The sequence below is a fragment of the Talpa europaea genome (genome assembly GCF_964194135.1).
Source record: "Talpa europaea genome assembly, chromosome: 14".
Taxonomy (NCBI): Eukaryota; Metazoa; Chordata; class Mammalia; order Eulipotyphla; family Talpidae; genus Talpa; species Talpa europaea.
In genome coordinates, this window is record NC_140082.1 from 27536396 (window position 1) to 27551529 (window position 15134).

At 34.1% G+C, this 15134-nt stretch overlaps 1 protein-coding gene across 2 annotated transcripts in view; it reads left to right on the forward strand.

Annotated features, from left to right (window-relative positions):
- The window catches only part of MINDY3 (MINDY lysine 48 deubiquitinase 3), a gene marked incomplete at both ends in the record, with an annotated part of 67361 nt that overhangs the window by 29396 nt on the left and 22831 nt on the right, over positions 1-15134 (forward strand). For both annotated transcript variants that reach the window (XM_084254461.1, XM_084254462.1), the window contains 2 exons: positions 5323-5393; positions 8934-9014. In XM_084254461.1, coding sequence (XP_084110587.1) covers positions 5323-5393; positions 8934-9014 — 152 coding nt within the window. The remainder of the gene's footprint in view (positions 1-5322; positions 5394-8933; positions 9015-15134) is intronic.

A 15134-nucleotide genomic window follows, 5' to 3' on the forward strand; every position in this document is an offset into this window, starting at 1 on the left:
ATTTTATTTGCAATTTCTGGGAGCTCTTTTTCTTCAGTTCTTTGTGTTTTAAATTGGTATTGTAAAAATTTCATCTTATCCTTTTCTGTCTGTTAACTTTACTAATATAGTAACTTTCATTTTATCTAAACTTTTTTTCATTTTTATAAATTTATGTCTTTTGGTCTTTTATATTGTATCTTCTGTTTAGATTTATTTTTAATTTTCCTTGTGTCAGTTTTATGTTTCTCTCATCTCAAGATTGATATTCTCTTCAAATGCTTTTGTAGACTTTTAAAAATATTTCTCTCTTTAATTCATCTGGCTTATTTGTGGTATTGAGGTATAAGGACTTAACCTTTTTATTTTCTCCCCCCAAAATTACCTAATATTCAACTTCCAGTCAATTCACCACAGATATGAAACATCTGTTTTTGTAATCAAATAGCACATTTTCTTGTATATGTGAGTTATATTTTGGATGTTTCTATTGCACTAATATATGTGTGACTTCTTATGCCAAAACTACAGTGTTAAATAGTTGTATATATTTTGATATGCATTAGCACATGTTTTTTTAACATTGTTCTTTTTCAAATTTGTCATAATTTCTGTATTTTCTATTACAATTGAACTTTGTTAAATTTTTTAAATTCTAGTGTTAAGTCAGGATTTTGATGGCATTTACTTTAAGTTGGTAGATTATTTTAAAGAAGTGACATCTTTGCAGTATTGTCTTGTCATCTAGATTGTTTTCAGTGAAATTATTTTTTATTTTTTTAAAGATTTATGCATACAAGAACGGGGTGGGTGTGTGTTCGTTTGTTCATTCACCAGAGACAGACTGGGGAGCAGAACAGGCCACTCTACTGAGATACACTGTTGAGGGGAGCAGCATAAGAGTCAGGAGAGGACTGCTCCACCATGTGCTTTAGCTTCCTGGCTGGGAGTCGAACTCATGCACAATGACTGGTGCAGTGACTAGAAAGAGCTTGGTTTCACTGAGACTTTAACCCCTGTGCCACCAGGGAGGCCCGAAGTTATTTACTTTTAATCATAAAGGTCATATATAGTTCCTGCATCCCTGTTTTTTATTCTACCCCAACTGAAAACAGAATAGAAATAAAACTGCAATAGATTGATCTTGCCTACCTGTTTAGTCCTTCATAGTGGCTAGTGTGGTATTTTTAAAATTAAATCAGATCGTGATACTCTCACTTAAAACCATTCGATAGATGACTTCCCTAGCACTTAAAATCCAAACTCTTTACCAGGCTTCTCAACTCCTTTTGTGATTTGCTCCCTATTTACTTACCATCTGACTTCATTTTGTACTACTGCTTGCATTTCCAGCTGAGGTTCTCTTTGATTTTGTTTTCCCATGGATCAGTTTTCTCTTTTTTATATTAAAGGATTTTCTCAATATTTGTGCACTTTTATTTTTGTATGTATTGTACATATATTGTTTTTGGTATGTTTTCTTGATGATTTTTATGTTAGTGTTGTCTTCATTTGGGGGGGATTAAAATAGTCAGCCCTTATATATCAGAAACCCAGAGATTTCCTTTTTTCTTTCTTTCTAGTAGAAATTAGTACTGAATTCCATCCAGCCATAGTTAATTGAAAGTTGAGGAACTCATGATCCATAGACATTAAGAGAATCTAAACCCTCAAGACAAAAATCATTTTGAAATTGTAGTATTTTTTGTAGTATTTTTAAGTAATTAATATGAATATCAAGTGGTGCTAGGTATTATACAAATTTGCAAGTATTTGTTTTTTCAGAAATTATGTAAGAAAAGACCATAAGTGCTATTTTCTCCCAATTTTATTGCTTGTAAAAGTACATTTAATTATCATTAAATGGATGGAACTAGATTGCCAGATTAAATACAGGACTCTAGTTAAAATTGAATTTCAGATTAACAATGAATCATTTTTAGTCTAAGTGTTCTCATACAATAGTTAAAAAATTACTTATTTTTCATCTGAAATTTAAATTAAACTGGGCTTCCTGTATTCTTATTTGCTTAATCAGGCAACCCTAGCTAGATGCCAAATGTGACAAGTAATGATAGATGTGAAATTCTTTTACGTATTAAAACATACACCATCTTAGGTATGATTGTGTACAACAGAACTCTAGAACTTAGTCTTATGTAACAGAAGCTTTTTATCCTTTGACTAGCTACTCCCTAGTTCCTCTTCCTCCCAGCTCCTGGCAACCAGTTTTCTCTGCTTTTGAGTTTGACTATTTTAGATATCTCTTATGACTAGAATCATGCAGGATTTATTTTCACTTAGCATAATGTCATCAAGGGTCATATGTTGCTGCATATAGTAGGATTTCCTTTTGTAAGCCTGAAAAATACTCCATGGGGGGGGGGGGTGTATGTGAGAGAGAGAGATAAATAATGTAAATATCTCTTTGAATCTTATTTCCGTTCTTTTTGGATAAATATCCAGAAGTGGGATTGCTTTATCATATGGTAGTTTTTTTGGGTTTTTTTTTGAGGAACCTCCATACTGTTTTTCATAGCAGCTATTTATTTATTTTATATTCCCACTAAGAATGTATAAGGGTGCCAGTATTTATACATCCTTGACAACACTTTTTTTTTTCCCCAGATTTATTTCATTTATGCATGCAAGAGCTGGGGTGCAGGCCAGAGGTGTGGGAGGGTGAGAGGATTCACCAAAGATAGAGTGGGGAGCAGAACAGGCAGATTAACTGAAATACAATGCTGAGGGGAGCAGTGGGGGAAACAGGAGAGGTCTGCTGTGCCATGTGGGTCACCTCCCTGCCTGGGGATCTGAACTGTTGCAGTGGCTGGATAGCTTTATAGTGCTGAGACCTAACCCCTTGTGCCACCAGAGAGTCCCAACATCACTTTTTTTAATACGACCATCCTAACCTGTGTAAGGTGATATTTCAGTATGGCTCTGATTTGCATTTCTCTGATTAATGATGTTGAGGACCTTTTCATATACTGTTGGTCATTGTATGTATTCTTTGTAGAAATCTATATTGAAATCATTTGCCAAATTTTTAATTGAGTTCTTTGCTACTGAGTTATAGGAGTATCAAATTTGAAAGTCCCAAAGGGAGCTTTGCAAATGCCCTGATCACTGTGAGAAGTGATAGTTGATAGTGGAGGACAAGAGTATTAAAAAGGCAAACTCAGAAAAATAAAACTATGTAAATACAGTCTCACTGACTGAAGCAAATAAGGCTCAATAGGGCCTGATCATGATTAATCTTGAATGCTACTTTAAAAATGATAGACAAAAAATTATAAAATCTAATGCTATAGGATTTTCTGCAAATACAGACCCCTTTGAGACTGAATGAGAAAAAAATCTCATCTAAGTAAATTCTGTAAGTTGCAATGTGTAAGAATATTATATCCTCACAATAATTACAACTTTTTGCAATAGTACCTTTTTTAATTTTTTTAAAGCTTTATTTCTTTTATGCATACAAGAGCCGGGGTGTAGGCCAGAGGTGTGGGGGGTGAGAGGATTCACTAGAGACAGAGTGAGGAGCAGAACAGGTAGATTGATAGAAATACACTGCTGACGGGAGCTATGGGCAAGACGGAAGAGATCTGCTGCGCCATGTGGGTTAGCTCCCTGGCCAGGGATTGAACTTGTGCAGCAGTGGCTGCTAATAGCTTCATAGTGTTGAGACTTAACCTCTTGCGCCACCAGGGAGGCCCAGTAGTAACTATTTTAAAAGATGTACTTATTTTTCAAAGATTTGTTTTATTTATTTATGCATACAAAAGCTGGGGTGTAGGTCCATGTGCTCCATGTGGGTTAGCTCCCTGGCCAGATATGGAACATGTGCTACAGTGACTGTGGATAGCTTGACAGTGCTGAGATTTAACCCCTTGTACCACCAGGGCAGCCCTAATGATGTATTTGAAGTATCAAAGAAGATAAAAAAAAAAAAAATGATATATTTCATTTAAGGAAACAAGAGTATTTTTGGTAATGTTACTACCCAAGCAGCATGCCTAAATATGTGATTACTGACCAAATCTGAATAATTCATTATCCAAGAATAACTAGTTTGCTATATTTAGGAGTATAATAATAGGATAATATACAATTCTAATTGTTTAAAATTGCAAGGAAATAGATGATGTAGTATCTAATCAGAACACTAGGTGGTGGTAACTGATTTTAGAAATTAAGTTCTGCAGATGTTTTTCAACTTATGTATTCTTTGAACATGAAAACATTTAAAATGCTTGCATTTCAGAATTAGTAAATAATAGAATATGACATTTAGCTTCTGGAAACTGTTCTCATGGGAGAGTAAAAATAATAAAGGTAGTCATTGCCTATTCTTATGAAAATCATTTTGATCTCATCTAGTCTCTCAAAAGGTCTTATGTGAAAACCATTGCTCTACCTCCTTTGTGCTTGAAAGAAATGAGCAAAGCTGGTGAATAATGCCACCTTATGTGTATGTGCTTTCTATTAATTTTGAAGTTAGAAATCTGATAAGTTAAATTACCAATTCTTGATTTTCACCATCTGGATGCTGTACTTAAGGATACATAGTAAAATATTTACAACAAAATTGACTAAGAGTTGATAATATTACATCAATTGATAAGAAAAACACCCTAATAGAAAAAATGGACAAAAGATGGCCAGATGGTATAAAGGATGCAAAATTATGTATACATTGTGTTTACAGTGAATATAAGTTTTGTCAGGGAAAAAAATGCTTTTTAGAAATATGTATGCAGCCAAATTTTTATTTCAGTTCTGTTTAATGTATATTAAGTAAAAGTTACAGTCTAGGAAGACTATTATTGCAATTACATCTCTAGTGAAATAATCTCATTTTTCGTTTTCTATACATTGTTCTATCTTACTTACATCCGCGACTTCAACTCTCAATCTGTGTGGATTATTCCCATGAGTCTCTGTTTTCTCCTGACATCTCTTCCCTGTGTTTCTGAGCCCTCCTTGCAGTTACATAGCCATCTCTAGCTAGAAACTGTAAAGGTGCTTCAACTCCACCTTGTCTAAAACTGGACTTACGTTCTCTCATCGCACCACTCCAAAACCTACTTCTTACTTTTTATTCTAGTTAATTGATTTGTGAGATTCTCTGGAGTCTGGAAATCCTTAAGGAACAAAATCTATCCCTTTATGATGAGTAGAGTTATAGTAATAACATGATGTGAATTCTTAACAGTAAATTGTGCTAGGTTTTAAAATATACTTTGGGAAAGTAAAAGTTTTGGTATAGAATATATATTTACATGTATGTATTTTTCAGATTTTCATGTACTAATGCAATACTAACTTTTTTTGTTGTAGAGCTTCTTGGTATACACGAACAAGCAGCTGTAGGATTCTTAACATTAATGGAAGCTTTAAGATACTGTAAGGTAAGTTAAATTGAAGTACTTTAAATGTTTTTTGTTCACATGTCCATGATTGTCCATAATAGTTTTCTTCTGTGACAGTATGTTTGAGTTTGCTGCTGTAATTAGATAGTGTAATTCATTCTGTAATATCCTTTCCTAAATTGAATCTTACGAAGGATAGTGTTTAGCTGGCTCATTATGCTGAGTTTCCTAATTTTTAGGTTTGTCCCTTTTTTGAGGGGTGGGAGGCAGAAGAACCCAGCATGAAATAATTTATGAAAATAGAGAAATGTATTATTGAATATAAATTTATCTTTGGTAAATGGCAGGAAAAGAATATATTGTTTCTTCCTCTCTGAGCATATTTTTCATTGGAACAACTAGTACTATTTTATAAGGCAAAGGAAAAGAATTGCTAACACCCTGAAATTCTAACCCTTTCTATTCCATCTAAAAAATGCTCTCACACTAAAAAAAAAATTCCAAGCATCCCAACCCTAAACTCATTAGCATGTGTGCTAGGACAAGAACTGCCATGAAATATTTTTGTATTTATTTCATCGCTTTCCTATACAAACTGAAATAATTACTGGATATTCCACATAGTTTTAATGAGGTTTAAATCATTAGTGATTCGCCCTTTATAAGATGTTCTGATTTTGGGGAAAGAAGTAGATAGAATTTTCTTTTCCAGTTTAGAATAGTGGTTCCACAATAGTGATTCTAGTGTTGGCAGCAATTACTTTTAGTAAGAGGAACAGCTTCTTGCCTTCTTTCTTTTCTTACCAGGCAGTGTTCCTTGTTCATGACCACATTTGGACAAGGGTAATATTGTTAAAATAATAAATAGGTTTCATCCTGCAGCAATCACATTGTTCAAAAATAGCATTTCTTGCATTTATAGTGACTAATGATACAAGCAAAAGTATACTGAAACAGCTTCTCAACCATAATTAAGCTATTTTCCCTTTCTGGCAACAACACGCATGTACACACACACACACACACACACGTGCGCGCTCTGATATCCTCAAATAGTGTGTTTATGCACATGCAAAGAAGACAGGGGTAATGGATGTAGGGGTAATGGATATATGAAAGGGGTAATGGATATATGTAGGGGTAATGGATATATGAAATTAGTTTGATTGTGGTGATCTTTTCACATTATGTTCATTTATATTGAAGATATTATGCTTCTTAAATAGAATTTTTACATGTCAAAGATATTTCAGTAAAGCAACTTAAGAAAGTGAGTGTGCTTTTTTGCAGGAGGATAGATGGGGTGTGGAGATTATACATTTTGAAATGTTCTCTGTATGCCTTTAAGGCTCTGAGCATCTAGATGCCTCTGGCCTTGCTCTTGCATTAGTCCTGCTGTTGCTATCTCCAGCCACACTGGGTTCCTGTTTGTTTCTCATATATGCTGAGCCCATTCCTGCCTGAGAGGCTCTGATACTTGCTGTCATTTCTGCCTGGTACTTTACAGTTTCGTAATTGATGGCTCACTCTCCCCTTCAGGTCCTCCTTCAAATGGTTCCTCAGGGATCTTTTCCTTGAAAATTCCCTCAGTGGATTTTCACATTTCACAGGGATAATTCACTCTGTAATGATTTACTTTTGGTTTATGTATTTACCATTTTTCAATCTTGAATTCCATTCATCATCCCTAATGGAATATAGACTCTTTGAAAGTAGGTACATTGTCTCTCTGGGTACATACATATTAGATGCTCATTAAGTGCTTGTAAAAGGGATAATTCATTAGAATTGTAAGCTTTTTAGAAAATTTAGAATTTGTACTTTTACATTTTTTTTAACTGTAGATAGAACAGAAGAATGTCTGTGCCCCCATCCCAGGCTCCGCAAGATATTAGTGGGAAATCAAGAGCTGCTGTACATTTTCCTGCTTACATTTTGCTCTGGGGTTTTTAGCAGTGACTATGGCTTTTTATAAGATGTAAAGATTCTTTTAATGGAGAAATAAACACACTAATAGATAAAAGACTGAACAAAGGTTACAGGGCAACAGCAAGCTACAGCTGTGGGGCAGCTTATGAATGGAAATTAGGATGGAGTTAGCTGTGAGCAAACTCTAGATTGGCTAATTTAAATAGTTTCCATGGGCTCTTAGATGTAGGGGCTGTGCCTGCTTGTCAGGGAGGTTAGGGAAATGCTTAGCAGTCCAGAGTGTAGGAGACCTAAAAGGAAAGTGGGGGTAGTATGGACTTAAACAGCTCTTTTTGCTTTAAGGGAATTGCCTCTCGCCAGGGTCTTCAATATGAGTTGAGATAGCATGCTATTACAATATGGTATTAATTTGTATACAGCTTTTGATACTTTCTCAAGAAATGACACTTGTGCTAAAGAAATAACTATGTTTATATTGCTTTTGTAAGTACAAACTTTTCCTGTTCTTTGATAGTGTAGCAGATTGCCCTTTAGAAGTGAAAATATTTTGCATATCATTTTGACCTTATTATGTTGATTAATACAAATAAAACCTCCATCTCCTTGCTTTTTAAGAAAAATATATGTCACATGCCATAAAACTTACCATTTTTAAGGTCTTTGTTGCAGTGGTTTTCATATATTTGCATGACTATGCAGCCATCACCACTGTCTTAATTTTAAAATATTTGTGGTTCCACCAAAATTATATTATTTCTTCTATTTCTATGAATAATGCTTTGATATTTTGATGGGGGCTGTAATGAACTTTAAATAGTATGCCATTTTAACAATTTGTTTTAAAGATTTACTTTATGCATATAAGAACTGGGGTGTAAGCCAGAGGTGTGAGGGGTGAGAGGATTCACCAGAGACAGAGTGGGGAGCAGAGCAGGTGGATCTACTGAAATACACTGCTGACGGGAGCAGCGGACCCTGGCCAGGGATCAAACTTGTGCTGCAGTGGCTGCAGATAGCTTCACAGTGCTGAGTCTTAACCCCTTGCGCCCACTTTTCATACATTTTATTTTATTTTAAAGAGATCATATTGTGGAACCTAATTCCCTAACGAAAAGTCAAACGACAGGATCTTTTATATTCTTAAATGTTTTGGATTATATATTTTTCTTGAGATTTTATTATTTTAAGATTATTGTATTGCCCTAGATTTTTTCAAAACAGATTTTCTTAAGACTAACTTCCCTTATTTATTTGACCATAAACCTACTCATTTGTTAATTCATAGTTATTCTCCTCATAAAGTAATATATCAACAAGCTGAAATTCCAGATACGGTAATTTTATCTAGGACCTTTAGCAAAGCCTGAAAATAATTCATAGAAGTGAACTACTTCTGTGTTAAGTCTGTGTCATTGTTGTTTTAATGTAAAGGTGCAATATATGCTTAGTTCTGAGTCTAAGAGTCTTTGTATAACATTCATTTTTATATTCAGCATTTGACCTTTATGGATAAAGTATTCTGGCACAATACATTATCCCATTTAAATATGAATTGGACGCTTTAGTTATGCTTCAGATATTTGTGGGCAAATGCTTAACGGACATTACAAAATTTTCATTTGTTTGTTTATTTTGCTACATTTGTTCTAGGTTGGTTCTTACTTGAAATCTCCAAAATTCCCTATTTGGATTGTTGGCAGTGAAACTCACCTCACCGTGTTTTTTGCCAAGGTATGCTTATAGTAGGAATTTTTTTTTTGAAGTATGACATCAGGCAAACAAGTAATATAAGTCCATATTTAGTTTGGATCTTTGTACAAACCTCAGTGTATTTTCTCTAACAAGTCTATTGTTCCAGAACCTAAAAAAGTAATACTAAGGGACATATTGTCATACTGTTCTAGTTTTGGAATCAAAACTAAATTTCAGTAAAATCTGCCATAAATTTCTTTACTGTTTCTGATTTTATAGCTCTGACTTTATAGCTTTGACTTTTTTTTTTTTTTTTAAGAAATCTCTTGTTTTGGTGAAAATAACTCAGAGGTTTGGATTGTGCTTTTGTAGAACAGATCAAACTAACCTGATGTTAAATAATTTTAGTTGCAAAATCTAGGGAAATATCTTAAAATTCTTTTACTAGTATAATGGTATTAAAGTCAAGTGCTTTTTGAAAAGATAAAATATTCCCTACAGCTTTAATACACACATAGTTACAGTATTGAAATAGATAAAATGCATTTGAACTTTCTATTTTAAAATTCTTCCAATAAGACTCTAAATCCGAACCATTAACTATAATATTTCTTTTCCCACAATAAGTAGTTGAGAGCTTTAGAGTTAGACTTCATTTGAATCCCAGTCTTGCCACCTCCTAACATCATTCAGCTTTTTTAGTGATTTAAAAATTAATAATAGTATTTTGCTCTTAGAATTGTCATCAGGCTTAAATAGGAAATATTTGACTATCTAGTACAAGTTAAGCGCCCAAGTAGATCTTAGCTGTTGGCATCATCATCTTCATTTTTCTATGAATATTTATTAAATATCACTGGGTTGTTTTACTTTGTGAAGGGGGAAATCTATAATTGAATTGTGAGGTTTCTTAATTCTAATGCACTTTTGTGATTACTCCATGGTTTTGTGTTTTTTTTTTAACCTTGTACTTGTCTGATGTATTCGTATTTTTTGAAAGTAGGGATTATATAAATTGTACTAAAGAGTGAGTAAACCATGCGGAGTTTTGTGGGTCTGTTTCATTATTTATTACTGTATTTACTTTTATTGTGTTGGTAAAAATTTAGCTAGGGGATTAGGAGCAAGATACATGAATATTTTTTCTTAAACAGGGAAAGCTATAAAGTACAACTTTGAAAGTACAGACGTTATGATATGTTACATTTAGTTTGGAATCTTTACTATTTATTTCCCTCTTAAAGTAGAGAGGGAAAAGTTAAAAACAGAATATTTAACTACAGAAACCGAATACCACCTAATTCTTGTGTAAGCAGTTCACTTCCAGAAAAGAAAATCAGTTCCAATTTACATTAAAAAGTGTATTTTCACCCCAATTATTTATCTCTGGCCCTATTCTTTAACTTGAATAAAATTAATAAATGACATTTTAAATATAAAACACAAAATGAAAATATTTTAAATCTCATATTTTATGTTATTTAGGATTTTAAATGTCACAGCTAATATAAAAACAATGTCAGTTGAGCTATGTAAATTTGCAGACATTTTGTATTTAGGCATTGGAACAAATTAGGTGTGTTGATAGTCATTATGTGAATTAATCTCCACCTTTATACACTTCTTACCTACCTGTCTTGGTGTTCTTTGGTATGCCTATAACACGTGATCCATTATGCTGTTGCATATATCTCACAATACAGTTTCTTCTTCCAAACTTGTTTCTTTCTTGTCCTGTGGTTTGGACTGAGACATAACACTGATTCCTATTCTTATTCATGTCTCTCACCAGGTCCAATGAAATATTGAATTAGGGACATGAAGTATCTAGAGAAAAACACAAACACACACCCCCCCCACTATCAGTTCATCAGTTATAGGATATCAAAACAAAGTTTATGCTATGTGAGTCAGACAGGATTTTTAAACCTATCATCATTTCTTTGCATCCCTGAGACTACTAAATTAATCCTAATCATAGGAAAAATGCATTCACACAAAAGTGATTATACAGAATTTTATAGTAAGAGTTTATTAAGTTCTTCACCTATTGTAAAACTTAGAAATCATTGATGCCAGTACCGCCTCTCTCTTTTAGAACTTTTGGATTTTATACTAATTGTTACTGTTTTTATACTAATCTTTGTATTCTCTGGATCTGGTGTATAATCTGTCCATAGTATAGATGATTCATTAATAAATAAAACCCTTGCATGAATTTTCCACACTTGGGTTCCAATGACATATCTTCTAAAAATAGTTTTTCATGATTTATTATGAAATTTCTTAAAAGCCTGGGTGATTAATTTTAATGTATTCTAGAACAATTGCATTTAGATTACTTGAACATGTTATCCTTTAAAAAGCTGCTGGTAAATATTTTTTTAACCATTTGAAATAAGTAATATAAAACCAGAAGGCCATGTTAATGATAATGAGGTTAGTAATATTTGATATCATTTCTGAAGTCCAGTTTTCAGTTTTTTTTTTTTTTTAATAAAGTAGAATTTGTCTAGTCTCACCATACAGAAAATGAATTTTGCTGGTTTTGATATAATAACACCTATAATTTTGGTCATTCTTTCTTTGCTGTCTCTACATTTGAACAAATAATTTTGGCTGTACTGACTTTGTTTTCTACTTTTTGAGTTTGGCATCTTTTTGCATAGATTCATATACTTTTTGTTCCATGGAATCAACAAAAACCATAGGTTTTATTTTTCCCCAATAGCTCTTTGTAAATGATTTTTTTTTTAATAAAACTGGTATACTTTTTTCTCTGAGGATGTATTTCATGTGCTTACTTCTTTGTGCTGGTTACGATTAAGTAAAAATACATTTTCAAGACAACCCTTAGGTGGGGATTGTAAAATGCCTATGAAGAACAATAGAATTCTTCATGTGACTTATACATTGGACGTGATAATAATTACAGCTATCTTCACTCATGTGTATACTTATCTGTGAGATACTTCCTGAGCATATTGTCTGTGCCTGGCATGTCTGAAGCCGGGAATAGAGTTTAAAAAAAGAGTAGATATACTTCCTATTCATAATGGAAGTGTACATTCTAGTGGGAGGACAGCATCAAATAGTCATACTTAACAAAATTATAACTGTGATGAGTGTTGACAAAGCACAGGTCTATGAAGCTATGAAAATTTATTCTAGTTTTCTAAGATTACAAAGTTCCTTGAAGAATTGACGGTTAAAATGAGCACTGTTTCATCAGTGAGATTAAACTAGGGGAAGGGGTGGGAAAAAGTATGCTGTACCTTGGAAGTAGTCATTGCAAATAAATGATTTGGAAGAAAGGGTTGTGGTGTGACAAAGGCAAAGAGTAAGAGAAAGAAAATGAAAGAAGAGCTGGAACACTGACAATTGTGGGGATAAGGTGCAAGATGAGACTGCAAAGGTAGGTAGACCATGGACTGCTAAGAGTAATGACACCCACTGGACTTGTAAAAGTAGACAGGAGAGCTGGGGGGAGTTAGGAAGGGGAAGGCAGGATTAAACTTTCATTTTGGAACAATCACTCTGGCTAATTGTGGGAAATAGACATATTGCAGGATACTGTAGAGTGTGGGTAGTGATCCAGGGTAATGGTGGTGGAAATATACAGAAATACTTAAATTTCAGAGATTTATTTCTGAATAAAACTGCCAGGATGAGTTTGAATTTGGACTGGAGAGTGGTAGAGAGAGATAATGAGATAATGTAGATCTCCTAATCTTAGGAAGAAGTGTACTTAACAGCTACACTATTGATGAATGTTCTTACTCATAATTAAAACAATTTATTCACTATAATAAATAAAATATTCACATAAAATATTGGTGAGGTGAGAGGTACCTCTCATACTGGCATGTAGAGACCTATGCTTCTCTTCAAAGCTAACTTCTCTTCAAAGGGCAGCAAAGGGAAGAGAATCTGTTGTAAACTGATGCTTGGGGAACTGGAATAATACCTTTCCCAATTATTAAAATTGAGCACTAGTAAGAGCTGAAATCATTAGCCCAAGCCTCATTCTTTCTGCCAAAAAATCCAAAGCTTTTTGCTCTTCTTCCTGACCAATTTAAGCATGCATACTTACACTTTTCCAGATCAATGAATAAAACACTTTGGGTACTTATAAATAAGCATTATCACATTATGTAATCTTATCATATTTAAGATTTTTGTTAATAGTTTGGGGATGATAGCCTCCCCTGGTGGTGCAGCGGTTGAGCGCTGGGTTGCAGAGCTGCCCGCAGCCTCTGCAGTGCCTGTTCAATCCCCGGCTGCTTCCCGGCCACCGGAGGAGGGTCCCACATGGAGCGCAGACCTCTCCTGCCGCCCGCTGCTCCCCTCAGCAGTGTGCTTCGGTCCTACTGCCTGCTCTGCTTCCCACTCTGGCTCTGGTGAATTCTCTCACCCTCCTGCGCTTCTGACTGTACCCAGTGTTTGTATAAATAAATAAATAAAAATAAATCTTAAAAAAAAAACCTATAAAAATAGTTTGGGGATGATAAGAAATTATTTCTATTCAGAAATAACTTCTTCACTGTTTTTTCTTGTGAGATGAACAGTTTACTTTTAGGACTCCAATTAACTAATTTTTTTTAAAAAGAGGTGTAAGTTCATAATTTTAGTTTTGAGTAGAACTATTTGCTTAATAGTTACCACTTCATATTTGAGATGTGTAGTGACCCAGATTCTCCACCCATGGAGAATCATTGAACATACTGTGTAGAGTTGGAAGAGATTTTTCACAACTCAGTTTTATTTGAAAATCAATGGTTAAAAAAAAAGGTAATTTTATTAATGAACTGTAAAATTTCAGGCTGATCATTTATAACCATCCTTAATTTTTTAAATTTTTTTTAAAGATTTATTTATTTATTTGTGTATTTATTTATTTATACAAGCACTGGGTACAGTCAGAAGCGCGGGAGGGTGAGAGAATTCACCAGAGCCAGAGCGGGGAGCAGAGCAGGCAGACTGACGAAACACACTGCTGAGGGGTGCAGCGGTCGCTGCAGGAGAGGTCTGCACGCCATGTGGGACCCTCGCCCGGTGGCTGGGGATCGAACCGGTGTGCAGAGGCTGCGGGCAGCTTCGCAACCCAGCGCCCAACCGTTGCGCCACCAGGGAGGCCTTTAAGTTTTTTAATTTAACTATGTCATGTTTTATAAATCATGTTACTTTTCTCTCTGACATAGACAAAATGATCTCTTTTTGTCTTATTTAAACACCTTACTGTGAAGCAAAACTAATCTTGCTTTGTCCTGAACAAAATATCTTACAGAATGTGATTGTAGGCAATGCATACAAGATAGCCTATGTAAATGGGAATCTTAAACTTGATATTAAGGGCAAATGTCACAAAATCAAAGCTACAGGGATCTTATAGGAATTCAAAAGTCATCAAGGAGCAGTAATCCCACAGAACCCTCTAATAAGAGACTGAGTGAGGTAAAAATGCCATATGTAAATAGAGATCTTCAAAGAAGGGAACCTGGCATTTTGGAGTGAAAATTTTCTATGTGGGTCATCTAAGCTATAGCAGAATAAAACCTTCAGATCTGTATGTTGTGAGTGAATGTGCCCTGTGGGCATAAGTTGTGTCTTCAGAAATTGTTCCATGATACTATCCATGAAGTCTCACCAAAAAACCCTGCAAATCTACCGCTTAGGTAAAATAAAGGATTTTGAAAATTAGGTACTTGAAGAATTAGAACGTATATTTAAACTTACCTTTTTTAAAGTGGCTCCTCTTCAAAATAAAAAGAGACTATAACACTTGTTTTCTTGTTAAATTGTTTCTTTCTTTAAGCATCAGGCTTTTTCATATTTAGATGTTAAAATACTTTAAATGTCCTAATATTAACCAGTTAAATATTTGGGCATTCTCTTTTTCTTTTTAGTCATTCACTGCAGGTATTGTATTCACTACAATTTTAGTCTTTTTAGGCATTTATTTTTATATGAAACATGAAGCCCTTCTATGGGAGATTGCGCTATGTGCAGCTTATGTTGTTAAATCAGAAGAGAAGCGGAGAAAAGTAAGCCAGATATGAATAGGAAGAGCAAGTATAATACATGTCACAAATAAAATCTCAGGCAGAAGATTAGGTTTTATTTCCTTTTGCTAGTTTTCTGAGATAACAAGCCAAAATT